General features: G+C 46.0%; 1 protein-coding gene across 7 annotated transcripts in view; it reads right to left on the bottom strand.

The window, feature by feature from the left end:
- The window catches only part of akap11 (A kinase (PRKA) anchor protein 11), a 29862-nt gene extending 13412 nt beyond the window's left edge, over positions 1 to 16450 (bottom strand). For 3 of the 7 annotated variants that reach the window (XR_006762018.1, XM_014173902.2, XM_014173907.2), the window contains exons 1-9: positions 16341 to 16450; positions 12567 to 12663; positions 12328 to 12438; positions 12190 to 12243; positions 11958 to 12089; positions 8202 to 8448; positions 4373 to 8073; positions 4065 to 4223; positions 3635 to 3960 (exon numbers count right to left, since the gene is read on the bottom strand). Coding sequence is in view for 6 of the 7 variants with exons in the window: in XM_014173902.2 (XP_014029377.2) it covers positions 3635 to 3960; positions 4065 to 4223; positions 4373 to 8073; positions 8202 to 8448; positions 11958 to 12089; positions 12190 to 12243; positions 12328 to 12438; positions 12567 to 12626 (4790 nt within the window). In the remaining variant the exon portion in view is untranslated. Of the gene's footprint in view, positions 1 to 3634; positions 3961 to 4064; positions 4224 to 4372; positions 8074 to 8201; positions 8449 to 11957; positions 12090 to 12189; positions 12244 to 12327; positions 12439 to 12566; positions 12664 to 12849; positions 13498 to 13548; positions 13634 to 16294 lie in introns of those variants that run through there. The other 4 variants (XM_014173904.2, XM_014173906.2, XM_014173903.2 and 1 more) reach the window with 4 other exon arrangements.
- Positions 16451 to 20869: the final 4419 nt, after the last annotated feature.

Raw genomic sequence — 20869 nt, 5'->3', positions numbered from 1 at the left:
CTGTGCCTTTTTTTCTCCACACATAATGTTGTGTATTCCTTCCAAACAACTCAACTGTAGCTTCATCTGTCAGTAGCGTTGTGGAACATCCAGGTGCACTTTTGCAAACTTCAGACGTGCAGCAATGGGTTTTTTTGGACAGCAGTGGCTTCTTCCGTAGTGTCCTCCCATGACCACCATTCTTGTTTAGTGCTTTACGTATCGTAGACTCGTCAACAGAGATGTTAGCATGTACCAGGGATTTCTGTAAGTCTTTAGCTGACACTCTAGGATTCTTCTTAACCTCATTGAGCATTCTGCGCTGTGCTCTTGCAGTCATCTTTGCAGGACGGCCACTCCTAGGGAGAGTAGCTACAGTGCTGAACTTTCTCCATTTATAGACAATTTGTCTTACCGTGGACTGATGAACATCAAGGCTTTTAGAGATACTTTTGTAACCCTTTCCAGCTTTATGTAAGTCAACAATTCTTAATATCAGGTCTTCTGAGATCTCTTTTGTTCGAGGCATGGTTCACATCATCATCTGCACATCGATCACGCCAGTGTTAACCTGTTGGGGCTAGGGGGCAGTATTTGCACGGCCGGATAAAAAACGTACCCGATTTAATCTGGTTACTACTCCTGCCCAGTAACTAGAATATGCATATAATTATTGGCTTTGGATAGAAAACACCCTAAAGTTTCTAAAACTGTTTGAATGGTGTCTGTGAGTATAACAGAACTCATTTGGCAGGCCAAAACCTGAGAAGATTCCTTACAGGAAGTGGCCTGTCTGACAAGTTCTTGCCCTCCTTGATCATCTCTAACAAATAATCTCTGGCATGACGTGACACTTCCTACGGCTCCCATGGGCGCTCAGAAGGCAGGAAAAAGCTGAACGATGTAATTCCATCCCCAGGCTGAAACACATTAGCGCGTTTGGCAAGTGCTCTATCAGAGGGCCATTAGACTGAGGCTCGTGCATGAGGGGATAGCATGCTTTTACTTTCACTGTCTTTGTAATAAAAAACGATTTCCCGGTCGGAATATTATCGCTTTTTTACGAGAAAAATGGCATAAAATTTGATTTTAAACAGCGGTTGACGAAGTACGGTAATGGAATATTTAGAAATGCGCCATGCTCGTCACCCTTATTTACCCTTTCGGATAGTGTCTTGAACGCACAAACAAAACGCCGCTATTTGGATATAACAATGGATTATTTGGTACCAAACCAACATTTGTTATTGAAGTAGAAGTCCTGGGAGTGCATTTTGACGAAGAACAGCAAAGGTAATAACATTTTTCTTATAGTAAATCTGACTTTGGTGAGTGCTAAACTTGCTGGGTGTCTAAATAGCTAGCCCTGTGATGCCGGGCTCTCTACTTAGAATATTGCAAAATGTGCTTTCACCGAAAAGCTATTTTAAAATCGGACATATCGAGTGCATAAAGGAGTTCTGTATCTATAATTCTTAAAATAATTGTTATGTTTTTTGTGAACGTTTATCGTGAGTAATTTAGTAAATTCACCGGCAGTGTTCGGTCGGAATGCTAGTCACATGCTAATGTAAAAAGCTGGTTTTTGATATAAATATGAACTTGATTGAACAAAACATGCATGTATTGTATAACAATGTCCTAGGTGTGTCATCTGATGAAGATCATCAAAGGTTAGTGCTGCATTTAGCTGTCTTCTGGGTTTTTGTGACATTATATGCTAGCTTGAAAAATGGGTGTCTGATTATTTCTGGCTGGGTACTCTGCTGACATAATCTAATGTTTTGCTTTCGTTGTAAAGCCCTTTTGAAATCGGACAGTGTGGTTAGATTAACGAGAGTCTTGTCTTTAAAATGGTGTAAAATAGTCATATGTTTGAAAAATTGAAGTTTTTGCATTTTTGAGGTATTTGAATATCGCGCCACGGGATTACACTGGCTGTTGAGTAGGTGGGACGCAAGCGTCCCACCTAGCCCATAGAGGTTAATGCTAAATTGTAATTATTTCTTCACTATGGCCTATTTATTGCTTTACCTCCCTGATCTTACTACATTTGCACACACTGTATATAGTTTTTTAGATTGTGTAATTGACTGTACTTTTGTTTATGTGTAACTCTGTTGTTTTAGTCGCACTGCTTTGCTTCATCTTGGCCAGGTCGCAGGCCTACCTGGTTAAATAAAGGTGAAATAAAATAAATAAACAAACATCAGGCAATGCTTCTTGTGAATAGCAAACTCAAACTGTGAGTTTTCTTTTTAATATGGCAGGGCAGCTCTAACCAACATCTCCAATCTCGTGTCATTGATTGGACTCCAGGTTAGCTGACTCCTGACTCCAATTAGCTTTAGGAGAAGTCATTAGCCTAGGGGTTCACATACTTTTTCCAACATGCACTGTGAATGTTTAAATTATATATTCAATATAGACAAGAAAAATACAATAATGTTTGTTATTAGTTTAAACACACCATATTGTTGTGACTAAGCTGAAGATCAGATCAAATTGTATGACTAATTTATGCAGAAATCCAGGTAATTCCAAAAGGTTCACATACTTTTTCTTGCTACTGTCTAAGATAAATAACTGCCTTATCGGAGCACATGATAACACCTTTGATATGGATCTGTTTCCCTGTTTGAGGGTGTTTGAAGGATCTACATTTGTAAGTGCCATTGCATTGAGCACAGCCATTACACTTGTAATTTCCATCCGGTAGAGGTGCAAATAGACCTTGCGCAGGGGTATTTTGGTGTGGTAAATCAGAGTTTACCAATTGATCTCTGAGATTTCTGCCCCGCGAGAATACGACCAAGGGAGGGTCCGAAAACACATGACCGATACTGTTATCGTATTTTAGAATGTGCCAATGTTTGTGAACGATTCCCTTAATTTGTTCAGAGCGCTTTGAATAGCGGGTAGTTAGAACGCAAGAATGCTTCTTTTTGCGAGACTGTCCTTGAAAGAGATCATGTCTCGATTTGTTTTGGATTTTCTCAATGACAGTATTAATCTGAACATTTTTGTACCCCCTCTCCTTGAATTTTCTTTGCGTCTCAGACATATTTCTGTCGAAATCTGATCGTTTTTTGCTAATTCTTTTGATTGGACAGAATTGGCTGTAGGGCAAACTGTTTTTCAAGGGAAGCGGGAGACAATTATCAGCCCTCAACAAACTGTTAGGATCAGTAGGTTTCCTGTAAAGATCAGTGTATAGAACATTATCCTCACACAAAATCAGAAGACAAAGAAAACTGATTTGACGTGTCAGATTGCATAATAAATCTCAGGTGCTCAGAACAAGGGTTAAGAAAAGCATGGAATGCCTGGAGCTGTTTTGCATCACCCCTCCATAGAACCAAAATATCATCAATATACCGTTTACAAATAATAATGTTAAGCAATAATTTTTGAGAGGACTAAGAATTGACTGTTTCTCCATGTAACCCACATACAAATTAGCATAGTTAGGAGCCATGGGGGATCCCATAGCAGTACCCTTCGTCTGAATAAAGAAATCATTTAGAAACATGAAGTAGTTGTGTGTGAGTACTATTTCAGCCAATGTTAAATTGCATGCACTGGAAGGTAGTTATATTCCATGGTTTCAATTCCGGTGTTGTGTCTTACAGACGTTGTCACAGTGTATTGGTACCTGAGGTTGGTGGTCTGGCATGTGTTGGATAGTGCTGACGTCATGATCTCGGCGGTCAGGCTCTCGGCGAAGCTGTACCCGTCGTGTCCGATCCCGCTGTCGGCGTTCAGGCTGGTGTTGCTCAACTCGCGCTTGGCCCCCTCCATCGCCGTAGTGACCATCTCCTCTGCGAACACGGCCCTGCGGTCCAGATTGATGTGGATCTCAGGGATCTCCAGGCCGCATACCCCCACATCCCCTTCCAGCCTCCCCCTCCTCCTCTGGCCTGCTCCTCCACCGAGGAGGTGCTGCCTGTTGGGCCGTGAGCAGAACAGACACTCCCTGACCTGGAAAAACAAACAACATGCATACTCAAGGACTGTACCTAAAACAAAAAATGGTGGGTGCTAGATCCTCATAAGTAATCCATAGAAAACAGAGACTTCCTGACCTGGCAGTACTGGCAGGTTGTTTCCCCCAGTGCAGAGCCCACTGCTCGCCTCTCAGAGTGGTGGTGTCTGTATGGACCCTGCTGGGCTGGGTTTCCTGCCGAGGCCAGGCCCATCTCCAACGTGTCATCCACTATGTTCCTGGCATAGTGCTCCAGAACCTGCAGAGACAAACGCTGGGAATTAGAGCAAGCTGATGTGATGCTACAATGCAATGATGATAGAATGAATCAGACTTCTTAATTTAACATCTCCATGTTAACAGTATCTTTCCCTATTCAAATACAAATATTAAATAAACTAAACTAACCTCCATGACTCCACTGCTGTAGCCGCCGTCGTACAGGCTGCCTGTGCTGTGGTACTGCCTGCTATTCCCCTCCTTGGACAGCAGGGGGCATGAGAAGGAGTTCCTGATCAGGCTCTCTGCCATGTCCTCCAGCTTCGACTTCTTATACAGACACGAGTCAGTCCGGGACTTGGGTAGTCGGACCGACGGCACACAAAGTTTGCGTGTGACATCACAGGTGATGTTGCACGCCAACGACTCTGCGAAGTTCACCAGCTCCATGTACTCCCTCTGGCTCCCATCGTCAATGTCTCTGGAAGGAGATCCCACTCTCCCTGCTTCGTCCCTGGGTACGGATGGCTCGGCATTGGGTCCCCTGCAGCCATTCTGCTGGAGCCTCCTGGAGTGGTGGTGCCTGGAGGAGGATGGTCTCTTCATGTTGCGGGCAGCATGGGCCAGGCCCAGTTTGATGGAGCGGTAGGCCAGACGGCTAGCATACTGATCCAGGACCAGCTCCCTGCTGCCTCCCTCTTTCTTTAGCACCCTGATGAGGTAGCCAGCGTACTCATCTGTCACACTCTCACAGCTGGGGTAGTCAGAGGACAGGCCAGAGCTGGGGGTAGAGGTGGATGGGTGGAGGACAGGCAAGAGGTCATTGGACCACTGTTCAGCCAGACGACCCACCCTGCAGTCTTTGCTGTGTTCACTGGGCTGGGGTTGGTAGTGGTGAGGGCATTCCACCGACTGCTCCTGGCTGCCTTGTTTGAGCGCACTGTGGTGACACTGACCTGACCACATTATCCTCTTCACGTCGCTGATCACCTCTCCCGCCACCTCGCCAGCGTATATCCACAGCGTGTTCAGAGTCTGCGCTGAGAACTGGGCCATGCTGTCTCTCCGCTCCTCCCTGCCCTCCACCGTCCTTCTACCTTCATCATCCACTCCTCCCAGGGTGTCTATCTCTGTCGCCATGGAGACGATGTGGCACGCCAGGCGCTCTGCGTAATGGAGGGCTCCCTTGTCGGCCATCTTGTGTCCTCCATCCAAGAGGTTGAGCTCTGGCTGCATACGGCTTCCTGTCTCAGTTACAGAGTTAACCCCTTCTACTCTACCCTCTTCCTCTTCCTCCTCCTCGTTCCCGTCTGCCTCCTCAGACAGAGACCTCATCAGTTTGAGCATGAAGTCAGCCTTGTCTGTCTCAGAGGTGGATTCTTTGGGCTCGGGCCCTGGCTGGTAGTGTGGGGTGGGAGGAGGGGTGGCGGTGGAGAACTCCTTGGCCAGTTTGCCTTTCAGCTTCTTGGAGAACTGCTTGATCTGTTTCTCCTGGGACACCTCGCTGGGCTGCTGGGGGGTCGAGGGTGGTGTACCAGGGGTCCTGTTGGACTTGTGACCAGGGCTGCGAACCATCTCCTCGCAGGTGGCCATCTTCCTGCCTCCCCAGCCTCCCATCTCCAACCCTGGCACCTCTAGAGTGTCCATCATCACAGGCCGGGTCTCAGCGACTGCTCTGCTGGTCTTGGAGCCTGCCTCAAAGTTCACTCCTCCCGGGGTCTGAAAGGGAGGGTGGAGAGAGTAGAGGGAGGTCTGGTCAGTGACACTACCCTCCTGTCCGGATGGAGGTCCCCGACCAACTATGGTCTTAGAAAGGAAGTCGGCACAGTCCTCCACCTTCTTCTTCATCTTCGTGGCAGTCATCAGTTCACATGCTTCACTCACTATCATATCCACCATGTTGCCAGAGAAGTTGTGAAAGCGGGTCTTTGACAGCAGGTCAGTTTGTGTGGCAGCAGTAGCATCAGAGGACGTTGTGGTCACCACTCTGTTCTCTGAGCTGCAGCTCCTCTTGGGGCTGGTCTGAGCCAGGCTGGTCTTACACTGGCAGATCTCCTCTGAGTCGTGGAGGTGGGAGATGGCCTGGCCTGCCTGGGGGACCGGTACACAGCTGGCCATTCCAGACACGCAGAACAGCGCCTTCTTCACCGTACAGCCATCCTCGCCTGATGGACCTGGGCCTTCCTCGGCTGGGTTAACGTGGAAAGCCTGGTGGCCTGCGGCGGTACTGCAGGTGGTGTGTGTGTCGACAGCGCTGACGTAGCAGATGTTGTCCACAGAGACACTGATGGCTGCCTGGGTACTGAAGGCAACATCAGCCTGGGACAGTTCTATGAAGGCCTCCTGGAGGACAGACTCTGAGAGGTCCGAGGCATAGGAAGACATCACTTCCTCATCGTCGTCCTCCCCCACCCCGAAGGACCAATCGCTGGGGGTGAGGGGGGTGGAGGGATGGGAGAACTGACACACTTCCATCATCCCCTCAAACACCAGCTCCTCTGCCAGGTCAGCGGCAAACTGCGTCACCGTGCTGTTGAACATCTGCTTCTTCACCATCAGGAAGTCTTTCAGAGCCCCTGACACCGCCTCTCCCACCAGGAATCCAGCCAGTCCGTTGATGGCCCGTTCCTTCAGGACGTAAGCATGGCGCATGCCGATCTCCTGGAAGGCCATCTGGAAGACAGACGAGGTGAGTCTGGCGGCCAGGTGGCAGAGCGTGGTGGTGCAGGAGGACATTCCCTTCTGCAAGTCTCTTAGGGCGCTGCCCAGGCTCATCTCTACCAAGTCTGTAGCGAACCTCTGGATGCCATCCTTCAGAGACTGGGGCTTCTGCTGCAGCTTGGAGAGAGTCACCGTCTCCTGGATCTCAGACAGCTTCATGATGTGTCCAGACTGGTTCTGGAACTCCTTGTGACAGACACAGCTCAGGTTCTTGTTGTCGTTGAGATTCACGGGAGACTGGTATCCACACACAGAGCCCAGGATCTCCTTGGACAAACTGCTGGCAAAGTCTGAGTAGGTCTTGTAGAGGGTACACAGGTCCTGGGGTTTCCGTAGCTCTGAAACGTCTCCTACCTCTCCCTCAGTCTTCCAGAAGAAATCCAGAGCTCCTCCGTCTCCCAAAGGGCTGAAGGCTGAGGAGCTGACAGGGCTGAAGAGAGGACCTCCACTCTCCTCACAGGAGGTCCGGGCCGGCCGGGGGGAGTCAGGGGATCCGAAGGGAGAGCCAGGGGGAAGGGGGCTTCTGAGCGGGGTGGGTTTCTTCACATTGGCCGGTAGGGTGCGCTGGTCGAAACGGTGGGGGTTCATGGTGGAACAGCTTCGGGACACTTTCTTGGACCCCGATTTGCCAGTACCAGCTTCAGAGTACTTCTTCTTCTGATCTAGGCTGGTGGGGGTAATGGAGGATGTCGGGTCTAGAGGTAGAGTGAGTGTACAGCTCTCTGAGCTCAGTTCGTCTAGGTCATCAAACTGGTCAAAGCTGTCGAAGAACTCGCTGACCTCAGAGTCAGAGTCCTCCACCCTGTCTGTTGGCCCCCCAGGGATCTGAGGGATGTCCAGTGTCGCTTTGAGACTCTTCTGGTAGCCAACCTCATCTAGAAAGATGATTGGACTAGGGCTTGAGCCATCCGATTCCTCTGAGTCGCTGACAGGTCGCGTGGGGGAGGGGAGCTGGGCTCTTGGGCTGTAGAGGGTCCACTGGGACTCTGCTCCTCTGGAGTGCTGTACGGTAATGGACACCTCTGGGGGAGACCTGCGATTGGTTAAGGACTTCCTGGGGGCAGAGCTGATTATGATCCTGGAACCTGATAAATCCTTGTTTCTCTTGTGGGCGGGGACAGTCTGGGAGGCCATATCACGCTGGTTTCCATGGAGATAAGAGCCATTGGCTAGGGAAAGAGACAAGAGGGATAGAGAGCAGTGGTAACCGAGACTGTCTTAATTTAAAAAACACTTCAGATTATGCAACACATCAAGCTCTATTGAACATCCCACTACATAGTTGTGATGAACCTACAGTTGTCCTCCTCCTCCTCCAGGTGTTCCAGAGCGGTGACAAAGTCGTCTTCGATGGACGACACAGACTGGTTGGTGTTATCGTCCTCGGGCTGGCAGGACTCAGCTGTGCCCTTATGGAGGGCCTGGAGCTCCAGAGCATAGCGGACCCCCGCAGCGTAACGCCCCAGAAGGCCCACCAAGACACCAACAATGGCCTGGCTGGGGCTGGGTCTCAGAACACACACCGCCTTCAGCCAGCACTGCTGCTGTGGAGGAGAGAGAAAAGACTCAGTTTGCTGGCTGCCTTGTTGATTCTTACTGCAAATGAACAATCAGCTCTTTGAGGAATAAAAAACTAGAACACTTGCCACTGGTAAACAGAGTCTGCAGACTGTCAGTGCCTGCCATGTCCGGGAGTGCATCAGACCAAAGCTTTCTAACCATCTGAGTGTTTCTGGATATGTAAACTCACAGGAATTCACAAAGGAGTTTTCTATTCTTCTGTCTGTGTCTTACAGAGAGAGAGAGGGGCTCTACTGAGACAGCCCTGTTATGTCTGCATGTGGTCTGATGCGTTGTTGAATATGCAGAATAGAACACTCTGCACCACTATTATCTTGGCCACCGTGGGTAGAGGGGCTGAGTTTTAGTTGTACTGCCTTTCTGTTTATCTGTCTGTCACACACACTGTAACCACACATATGTCTGCATGTCTGTCAGTCACAAACAATGTAACCACAAAGCTGCAGAGCCAGACTGAACACTAGCAGACACAAGGCAGGACAACGTGGCAATCACTGGTGAGAAAACAAGCAGCCACACTATCCCAGAAATCTGTACACCTGGTTCTGGTTAACAGGGTGAAAACACAGAATCTCTCAGACCTTTGCACACAGCCTAAGGAAGGTCCTATGAATCAGCTTGAAAACTACAGTACCGGTCAAAAATGTTGACACCTACTCATTCAAGGGTTTTTCTTTATTTTTACTATTTTCTACATTGTAAAATAATAGTGAAGACATCAACACTATGAAATAACACATGGAATCATGTTGTAACCAAAAAAGTGTTAACCTCTCTTGGGTAGGGGGCAGTATTTTCACGTCCGGATAAAAAACGTACCCGATTTAATCTGGTTATTACTCCTGCCCAGAAACTAGAATATGCATATAATTGTTTGATTTTGATAGAAAACACCCTAAAGTTTCTAAAACTGTTTGAATGGTGTCTGTGAGTATAACAGAACTCCTATGGCAGAACTTTCTAAGGCTCCCATAGGCTCTCAGAAGGCGCCAGAACGGGGAATGATGACTCTGCAGTCCCTGGGCGGAAAACAGTAGGGGATTTGGAAAGTGGTCGATCTGAGAACAATGACACGGGTGCACGTGAAGACACCATTTTCTTCTTTCAGTCTTTGAACGAAAACATGTCTCCCGGTCGGAATATTATCGCTATATTAAGAGAAAAATCGCATAAAAATTGATTTTAAACAGCGTTTGACATGCTTCGAAGTACGGTAATGGAATATTTTGAAATGTTTTGTCACGACATGCGTCTGCGCGTCACCGTTTGGATAGGGACCTGAACGCACGGACAAAACAGAGGATATTTTAACATAACTATGGATTATTTGGAACCAAAACAACATTGGGTGTTGAAGTAGAAGTCCTGGGAGTGCATTCTGACGAAGAACAGCAAAGGTAATCCAATTTTTCTTATAGTAATTCTGAGTTTAGTGAACGCCAAACTTGGTGGGTGTCAAATTAGCTAGCCCGTGATGGCGATCTATCTACTCAGAATATTGCAAAATGTGCTTTTGCCGAAAAGCTATTTTAAAATCTGACACCGCGATTGCATAAAGGAGTTCTGTATCTATAATTCTTAAAATAATTGTTATGTTTTTTGTGAACATTTATCGTGAGTAATTTAGTAAATTCCCCCGGAAGTTTTCGGTATGTTTGCTAGTTCTGAACGTCACATGCTAATGTAAAAAGCTGGTTTTTGATATAAATATGAACTTGATTGAACAAAACATGCATGCATTGTATAACATAATGTCCTAGGAGTGTCATCTGATGAAGATAATCAAAGGTTAGTGCTGCATTTAGCTGTGGTTTTGGTTTTTGTGACATTATATGCTAGGTTGAAAAATGGGTGTGATTATTTCTGGCTGGGTACTCTCCTGACATAATCTAAGGTTTTGCTTTCGTTGTAAAGCCTTTTTGAAATTGGACAATGTGGTTAGATTAACGAGAGTCTTGTCTTTAAAATGGTGTAAAATAGTCATATGTTTGAGAAATTGAAGTTATAGCATTTTTAAGGTTTTTTAATTTCGCGCCACTCGATTCCACTGGCTGTTGACTAGGTGGGACGATTTCGTCCCACATACCCGAGAGAGGTTAAACAAATCAAAATCTATTTTATATATTTGAGATTCTTCAAAGTAGCCACCCTTTGCCTTGATGACAGCTTAGCATATTATTGGCATTCTCTCAACCAGCTTCATGAGGTAGTCACCTGGAATGCATTTCAATTAACAGGTGTGCTTTGTTAAAAGTTAACTTGAGCAATTTCTTTCCTTCTTAATGCATTTGAGCCAATCAGTTGTGCTGCGACAAGGTAGAGATGGCATACAGAACATAGCACTATTTGGTAAAAGACCAAGTCCATATTATGGCAAGAACAGCTCAAATATCGACAGTCCATCATTACTTGAAGGCATGAAGGCCAGTCAACGCGGAAAATGTCAAGAACTTTTTTAGTTTTTTCAAGTGCAGTCGCAAAAACTATCAAGAGCTATGATGAAACCACCACAGGAAAGAAAAACCCAGAGTTACCTCTACTGAACTTATCCTCTGCAGCCGAGTTAACTGCTCCTCAGATTGCAGCCCAAATAAACATGAGAAATGGACATTAGACCGGTGGAAATTTGTCCTTTGGTCTGATTAGTCCAAATTTGAGATTTTTGGTTCCAAACGCCGTGTCTTTGTGAGATGCAGAGTAGGTGAACGGATGATCTCTACATGTGTGGTTCCCACCGTGAAGCATGGAGGAGGAGGTGTGGGGGTGCTTTGCTGGTGACACTGTGATTTATTTAGAATTCAAGGCACACTTAACCAGCATGGCTACCACAGCATTCTGCAGCGATACACCATCCAATCTGGTTTGCGCTTAGTGGGACTATCATTTGTTTTTCAACAGGGCTGTGACCCAAAACACATCTCCAGGCTGTCTAAGGGATATTTGACCAAGAAGGAGAGTGATGGAGTACTGCATCAGATTACCTGGCCTCCACAATCACCAGCCCTCAACCCAATTGAGATGGTTTGGGATGAGTTAGACCGCAGAGTGAAGGAAAAGCAGCCAACAAGTGTTCAGCATATGTGGGAACTCCTTCAAGACTGTTGGAAAAGTATTCCTCAAGAAGCTGGTTGAGAGAATGCCAAGAGTGTGCAAAGCTGTCATCAAGGCAAAGGGTGGCTACTTTGAAATATCTCAAAAATATTTTGATTTGTTTAACACTTTTTTGGTTACTACATGATTCCATGTGTTATTTCATAGTTTTGATGTCTTCACTATTATTCTACAATGCAGAAAATAGTAAAAATAAAGAAAAACCCTGGAATGAGTAGGTGAGTCCAAACTTTAAGGGTACTGTATATTGAACTCTTATCTACCTGTGAAATACTGTATTTCCTCTGAAGCAGTCTACAGACCTGAGAAACACAGTCTCTCCCCTTTACCTATTAGAAACTTCCTCTCCTGTCATGTTAACCTGAGTAGAAGAGTCCCTCCTGTCGGCTGATCTCCTGCTGTCCTTCAGTAGCAGCACCTCTTCGTTTTTCAGGCTGGTGACATGGAGAGACCTCAGCAGCTCCACCAGGTCCCCCGGGAGAGAAGACAGGGCCTGGGGACAGGGACAGAACACACAAATAACACATTAATAACATCAATTAATAAGACATTAATTGAACTACAGAAGTCAGAGCTGGTGCAGTAACTGTCACCTGTAGAGTTAGATCCTCTCCTTCAGAGTGGCCAGGCAAACACACAAAATGGATCTGAGGGAAGAAAGGGACAAGTCAGGGAAATTCTGCATATCATGAAGTCATAATCAAAGTGTGGGTGAGAGCTGTGACACATACCTCAGTCAAGCATGGAGTGTCTCTGGTCTGCAGCTCCAATCCCACGCTGCACAGCTCCTTTCTGCTGCTCAGAAGGCTCTTCATACACGGAGTCCCGCCGTCACGCACCACCTACACACAATTAGAGGTTAACTCAGGTTACACACATGAACGGCCTCACACACAGCACCAAGCCATCAAGAATTATATTAAATCAACCAATCGATCAGTCAATCAGAAGATGGCATTCTGACTCCAACCTCTTTCCTGGAGGCTCGGGTCCTGAGAGGAACTCCTCGGATACGGGCACAGGCGTCCATGGCAACGCAGGCTCGGCGTGACGGACTAGCCACTCACCTGTAGAAGGAGAGAAAGAGGAGAAGGAGAGAGAGTTGAGATGACGCCAAATACATTTTGATATCATTCAATTCTGACTTACTAACAAGTCTCAAAGATAAGAATGAAAAACAGTGATAGGAGCTATAGGAGGATGGGCTCATTGTAAAGACTGGAATGGAATGAATGGAACGGTATCAAACATACGGAAACCACATTTGACTCCATTCCATTGACATCTGCTCCATGCTTCTGCATCTGCATTGCTTGCTGTTTGGGGTTTTAGGCTGGGTTTCTGTATAAGCACTCCGCTGATGTAAAAAGGGCTTTATAAATATAATGTTATTTGATGATTGATTCCATTCCAGCCATTATAATGAACCTGCCCTCCAGGGACTCCTCCCACCAGCCTCCTCTGCTGTACATAGGACCTGCAGCATGTCTTTCTAACTTATCTCCACACATAACTGTAAGGGGTCAGTAAGGAGCAAGATTGGCCAACATAAGCTTTCTGTATCGCTGCTACATGCTACTCTGCATCACAGCATGATAAAGTGGGTAGTTCCCACTGCCAGCGTAGTGGGAATAGTGAGATACTGTTAGACGAAAAGACTGTTCATCCAATCAACACAAAATAGTGAGATAGGCCTACTGATGGATGACAAGACTCCGTCTTTATCCAGTCTTAACACAAACCCTGAGAAACACAGTCATAACAGGAAGTCAGCTGTAGAGGTCAGATGTACAACAGCACAGCCCTCAGTCACATCAGTAAAATAAAGACTGCTGGAGATGAACTGAACTGAGGCACTGAAACAACACTCAGATGAAGTGAAATACATTTAGAGATCAGGTTTCTGTCAGGTTTCCAGCAGCCTTAGATGTTGGCATAGTAACTATGTATACCTGACACCCTGCTTCAGGCCCAAGGCCTGCATGGACGATCAAACAGCCGTAGAGAGAACTGGGGTGTGGACCTGGAGTCTGAACACTAACCCAGGGAAGAACAAAATATTTATAGTGAGTGAGGAAGAAAGTTTCCCAAGAAATGTGAGCTGTTCTTTGACGTGCTGTCCAAAGCAGCTGGTTGAGTATGAGTCTAGACGATTAGTCTCTGACAGGATCACTGTCCTCTATGTATGGGAACCAACCAGCAGAAATAATGGACAGCCCACTTGCTCACCCCCCCCCCCAGGCTGTTCTGCTATGCACTGACCCCAATGAACTAGGAAGTCTAACAGGTGCCCCCCCAGGCTGTTCTGCTATGCACTGACCCCAATGAACTAGGAAGTCTAACAGGTGCCCCCCCAGGCTGTTCTGCTATGTACTGACCCCAATGAACTAGGAAGTCTAACAGGTGCCCCCCCAGGCTGTTCTGCTATGTACTGACCCCAATGAACTAGGAAGTCTAACAGGTGCCCCCCCAGGCTGTTCTGCTATGCACTGACCCCAATGAACTAGGAAGTCTAACAGGTGTCTTAGCTCTCGGTTTCTATGTTGCAAGTTGTATTTCCTCATGATGACGGTTTGATGATGCTCAGTTCATCTAACCTATAGCATTTTAGTAAAATAAATAAGACATTTAGGCTTACATTCATGTTCAAATCACAGACTGTACCCACGAATGTACTGTTATGGAGTGTAGGCGAGCCTAGTCCTTTAACATCCAAGCTTTGCCACTGGGCGGCAGACAGGTTTGTGAATAGACGGTATATGTTTTACATTACCATCTAAGAATGGGCTAACAGTGCACAAGAAGCCAATGCTGAGACCATGTCAAACTGTGGGGATATGGCAAAATAGAAACCTACTACTGGTTTAGGGTCTTTGTAAGCAGCTTTGGAGATGTAGCAGCACAATCTGCCATGGCAGGAATTGTGTAAGAGCTAAAATAGGTCAGTCTGAGGCGTTTCAGCATGAATGTGTGGCTATGTGGGTGGAGGGGTGAAAGGGGAAGAGGAATGCAGCAGCACACAGGACTGAAACTACAGCTGACAGTATTCAGAGAACCCTTTCAGTGGACCGTATATGCTACATGACCAAAAGTATGTGGACACCTGCTCATCACACATCTCATTCCAAAATCATGGGCATTAACATGGAGTTGGTCCCCCCCTTCGCTGCTATAACAGCCTCCACTCTTCTGCGAAGGCTTTCCTATAGATGTTGGAAAATTGCTGCAGGAACTTCCTTCCATTATGCCACAAGAGCATTAGTGAGGTCGGGCACTGATTTTGGGCGATTAGACCTGGCTTGCAGTCAGTGTCCCAATTCATCCCAAAGGTGTTCGTTGGGTTTGAGGTCCAGGCTCTGTGCAGACCAGTCAAGTTCTTCCACACCAATCTGTACAAACCATTTCTGTATGGACCTAGCTTTGTGCATGGGGGCATTGTCATGCTGAAACAGGAAAGGGCCTTCCCCAAACTGTTGCCACAAAGTTGGAAGCACAGAATTGTCTAGAACGCCATATGCTGTAGCTTTAAGATTTCCCTTCCCTGGAACTAAGGGGCTTAGCTGAACCATGAAAAACAGCCCCAGACCATTATTCCTCCTCCACCAAACATTACAGTTGGCACTATGCATTGGGGCAGACAGCGTTCTCCTGGCATCCGCCAAACCCAGATTTGTCCATCAGACCGCCAGATGGTGAAGCGTAATTCATCACTCCATTGAACGCTTTTCCAATGCTCCAGAATCCAATGGCGGCAAGTTTGACACCACTCCAGCAGAGGCTTGGCAATCTTAGACTTGTGTGCAAGACAGGACAATGATAGATCTGAAAGCCCATGCATGCCAAGCTCCTATCGTACAGCTGTTGTTGGTGTAGCTACAACATCATCTGCTGGGCTGATACTAGGAACTGCATTCAATAAAGTCTACTGAAAATAGGGGGAGTGGTAGCTAGCTACTTTTGCTAGCAATCTTAATTCTTGCTATTGTGTGATGAGGGACGAGCGGGGGTTATTTACATGGCAGCTCGATTCAAGATCAGGCTGGAAAATAAAGAATATTGTATAGCAATTTCCTAACTACATATTCACATTGTATGGGGAGGTGGTGACAGGCCTACGTGCTATGAAACCACAATCACATAACTAACTGCCATGGCTGACCACAACAAGCAAGCTAGCTGATCAAGCAACGAGCTAGCTAGCTTAATTTACCATTAGAATTTACTCCAAATACGTTTGATTAGTAAACAACGTTTAGTTTTATCTAACGTGTCTTTAGTCAGTATCTTATTAATTAATAACTGTAGCCACATATTGCTAACTGGCAATCAAGCTTAACGTTGTGGCAGGCCATCACACGAGCAGTGTCGCATTTTCACACAGGATGGAAATGGAAATTATTTATTTGACGTGACATCCCAATACACAGCTGTGTCTGTCACATTTTGATTCAGCGTCGACACTGCGCAAATCAATAACTTATTTTAGCGAGCTACTTAGTTAGTGTCAACAAGATAGCGTGACTAACTGTCAAACACTTTAACTACTAACGTTAGCTAGCTAGCAATGGGCCTCGGTCCCATCATCATGTCACGTTACACTAACGTTAAAACAGCTGGCTAGCTGGCGTTAACATATAGCTACAAATCATTGCATAACTGGCTACATCCTGAATATACAATAATGTATCGTCGATTCACCACAACATCGTCTTTCAACCTCCCACTCCAGTCCTGTTATTCCCACCGTTTAGCAAGTGTTGAAGCTAGATGATGTTCCAACAAAAGTTAATTCCATGAAAACAAGACTGATTCAGGCAGTAGTAATCACCCACAGCGCTAGCCACAATAGTGGAATTTGCGGTTTGCCTTCAAAATAAACGTCCCCCATTGACAGTGATACAAATAGTGCCATCCTGCTGTATTTGGACTAGATAACACTAAACAAGGTCAGCATTTTGTTATTTAACTTTAACAGAAGACAATAATTGGCTAATTTGACACAAAATAAGAACAAATCTGTTGAAATCACACTGTGGATGTATTAGACTTTTGAATTGCGTTAGGAGTACACCTACAGTGATCTCCGAAAGTATTGGGACAGTGACCATTTTGTTGTTTTTTTGGCTCTGTATTCCAACACATTGGATTTGAAATAATACAACGACTATGAGATTGAAGTGCAGAGTGTCAGCTTTAATTTGAGGGTATTTTCATCCATATCGGGTGAACTGTTTAGAAATTACAGCACTTTTTGTGCATAATCCCCCATTTTAGGGAACCAAAAGTATTGGGACAAATTCAGTTATGTGTATAAAAGTAGTCAAAAGTTTAGTATTTTATCTCATATTCCTAAAACCCAATGATAACATCAAGCTTGTGACTCTACAAACATGTTGAAAGCATTTGCTGCTTGTTTTGGTTGTGTTTCAGATTATTTTGTGCCCAATAGAAATTAATAGTAAATAATGTGTAGTGTCTTTTTTGGAGTCACTTTTATTGTAAATAAGAATAGAATATGTTTCTAAACAGTTCTACTTTAATGTGGATGCTACCATGATTACGGATAGTCCTGAATTAATCGTGAATAATGATGAGTTAGAATGTTCCCATGTAACTTCCCATGTTATTGTAATGGGAAGAGGTTAGCATGTCTTGGGGGTATGATTTTTGTGCATCTGTAGCTTTCTCACTCATCATTATTAACGATTTATTCAGGACTATCCACAATCATGGTAGCATCCACATTAATGTAGAAGTGTTTAGAAACATATTCTATTCTTATTTACAATAAAAGTGACTCCTGTTACATCTGCGCCTGCCACACCCTCTACTGCTCATCCTGTGTCTCCCTAATCTGCCGCCACTCCCCCAGTGCGCGCTCTCTCTCTCTCTCTCTCTCTCTCCCCCTCTCTCTCTCTCCCTCTCCCTCCCTCTCTCTCTCTCTCTCTCTCTCTCTCTGTGTGTGTGTGTGTGATTGTGTGGGCGGAGACAGGTGTGCTGGAGGCAGAGCAGATCCCCACCAGCTGCAACCTGTTCGATAATCAAGACCTCTACAAATACTCTGTCCTGCCACTTCCACGCTGCCAGATCGTAACCGCTGCTCATTCTGTCCGCTCTAACGCTGGTCCCTGTCTCCAGTTCCACAGCTCATCAGTCCTGCTACCCTGTCCTGGACCCAAGTTTTGAGGTAGTATGCAATTGGCATGCTGACTGCAGGAATGTCCACCAGAACTTTTAGAGAATTTGGCTGTACACCCCCCCCCCCCCTACTGGGTCCTTGGATTCCTCTCTGGACCTGCTTACCCAGCCCCAACTCCCTCGCTCCATCCTCAGCACCTGGCTCCCTGCAACCCTCCTGAGCTTTCCCTGTCCTGCACCCCATCTTCCCTCTGTTTATCAATAAATACCTTGGTTAATTTATCCCAGTCTCCTCGTCTGAGTCTGCTCTTGGGTTCACCTGCTCCGGCCGTGTAGCAACTCCAAAATGACACAATATATTATTTGAAAACAAAAAGGAGATCAGCACACTCTAGGAGCTCAGATACAACAATTTTATTACCAATGTTTTGACAGCCAAGCTGTCTTCTTCAGGGTGTAATGACAAACACTGTGGGTCACTAATTTATACACACTGAACAAAAATATGAACAAAACATGCAACGACTTTACTGAGTTACAGTTCATATAAGGAAATCAGTCAATTTAAATAAAGTCATTAGGACTTAATCTATGGATTTCACATGACTGGGCAGGGGCGCAGCCATGGGTGGGCCTGGGAGGGCATAGGGCAGCCAGGCCCAGCCAATCAGAACACATTTTTCCCCAAAAAAGGGCTTTATTACAGACAAAAATGCTCCTCAGTTTTATCAGCTTTTCTGGGTGACTGGTCTCAGATGATCCCGCAGGTAAAGAAGCCAGATGTGGAGGTCCTGGGCTGGCGTGGTTATACGTGGTCTGCGGTTGTGAGGCCAGCTGGATGTACAGCCAAATTCTCTAAAATGACGTTGGAGGCGGCTTATGGTAGAGAAATTAAAATTATATTATTTGGCAACAGTTCTGGTGGACATTCCTGCAGTCAGCATGCCAATTGCGCGCTACCTCAAAACTTGAGATATCTGTGGCATTGTGTTGTGTGACAAAACTGCACATTTTAGAGTGGCCTTTTATTGTCCCCAGTACAAGGTGTACCTGTGTAATGATCATGCTGTTTAATCAGCTTCATGTTGGTAGAATGGCGCTGGAGGGGATGGCTAACATTTTACGTGCTCCTAACCAACAGTTTTTTGCGTTTTTTTTGACTGTGTGATAACGCTCTCGGAAGCCGATGTGAACAAGACCTTTAAACAGGTCAATATTCACAAAGCCACGGGGCCAGATGGATTACCAGGACCTGTACTCAAAGCATGCGTGGACCAACTGGCAAGTGTCTTCCCTGACATGTTCACCCTCTCCCTGACCGAGTCTATAATACTGACATGTTTCAAGCAGACCACCATAGTCCCTGTGCTCAAGGAAGCGAAGGTAACCTGCCTAAATGATTACTGCCCCGTAGCACTCATGTCGGTAGCCATGAAGTGCTATGAAAGGCTGGTCATGGCTCACATCAACAGCATCCTCGCGGATACCCTAGACCCACTCCAATTCGCATACCACCCTCGAACAGATCCACGGATGACGCAATCTCTATTGTACTCCACACTGCCCTTTCCCACTTGGATAAGAGGAATACCTACATGAGAATGTTGATAATTGACTACAGCTCAGCGTTCAACACCATAGTGCCCTCCAAGCTCATCACTAAGCTCAGGGCCCTGGGACTGAACACCTCCCTCTGCAACTGGATACTGGACTTCCTGATGGGCTGCCCCCAGGTGGTGAGTGTAGGCAACAACACATCCGCCACGCTGACCTTGAACACTGGGGCCCATCATGGGTGCGTGCTTAGTCCCCTCCTGTACTCTCTGTTCACCCAAACGCTGTCATTAAGTTTCCTGACGTCACAATGTGGTAGGCCTGGTCACCAACGACGATGAGACAGACTATAGGGAGGAAGTCAGTGACCTGGCAGTGTAGTGCCAGGACAACAACCTTTCTCTCACCGTCTGCAAGACAAAGGAGCTGATCATGGACTACAGGAAACGGAGGGCCGAGCACACCCCATCCACATCGGCGTGGCAGTAATGGAGCGTGTCGAGAGCTTCAAGTTGCTCTGTATCAACATCACTAAGGAACTAATGTGGTCCACACACATCAACAAAGTCATAAAGGCACGACAAAGCCTCTTCCCCCTCAGGAGGCTGAAAAGATTTGGCATGGGCCCTCAGATCCTCAAAAAGTTATATAGCTGCACCAATTGGGAGCATCTTCACTGGCTGCATCACTGCTTGGTATGGTAACTGCTTGGTATCCGACCGCAAGGCGCTACAGAGGGTAGGCGTACGGCCCCGTACATCACTGGGGCTGAGCTTCCTGCCACCCAGGACCTCTATACCAGGTGGTGTCAGAGGAAGGCCCTAAAAATGTTCTAAGACTCCAGCCACCAAAGTCATATACTGTTCTCTCTGGACCGCACGGCAAGCGGCACATATCTGCATTATCATGTTGCCTAGTCACTTTACTCCTACCTACAGTACAATATACGTATATCAATTACCTTGTACACATCGACTCGGTACTGGTACCCCGTGTATATAGCCAAGTTATCGTTACTCATTGTGTATTTATTCCTTGTGTTTATTATCTTTCTATAAATGTTACATATCCCTGCATTGCTGGGAAGGGCCCGTAACTAAGAATTTCACTGTTACTCTACACCTGTTGTTTACGAAGCATGTGATTGTGGACTACAAGTAATGGAGGGTTCAACCATTGTCTCATTTTACCCCAAGGCAAAACATTTTATTATATTAGCCCACACAGTTACAAGAATGCACTTTCATGCTAGGTTTAGGACCTCATTTTGAAGCTTACAGAGATCCCAACTGATGTATAGAATAATCTTAAAATTATCTACTTTTGTTTAGACACAAGCATCATGAAACCTCTAACACAATAATTGCATTTAACTTGGTAAAAATCCGTTTTTTGGACCTAACTTGCTTACCACTTTTTCTATGTGGTTTCTTCTTTCACAGACTCCATGAAATTGTGACCTCTTCCTAAACATTTGGTCAAATTACAAGTTTTGTGTATGATGTCCTAAAAATAATGGTGGCTCAACTTACCCCTTTGGCTCAACTTAACCCACTCTCCCCTACTAGACTTTAGTTGAAA

The sequence above is a fragment of the Salmo salar genome, chromosome ssa25, assembly GCF_905237065.1.
Source record: "Salmo salar chromosome ssa25, Ssal_v3.1, whole genome shotgun sequence".
In the NCBI taxonomy this organism is placed as follows: Eukaryota; Metazoa; Chordata; class Actinopteri; order Salmoniformes; family Salmonidae; genus Salmo; species Salmo salar.
This window is presented reverse-complemented; position numbering and strand designations above follow the sequence as displayed.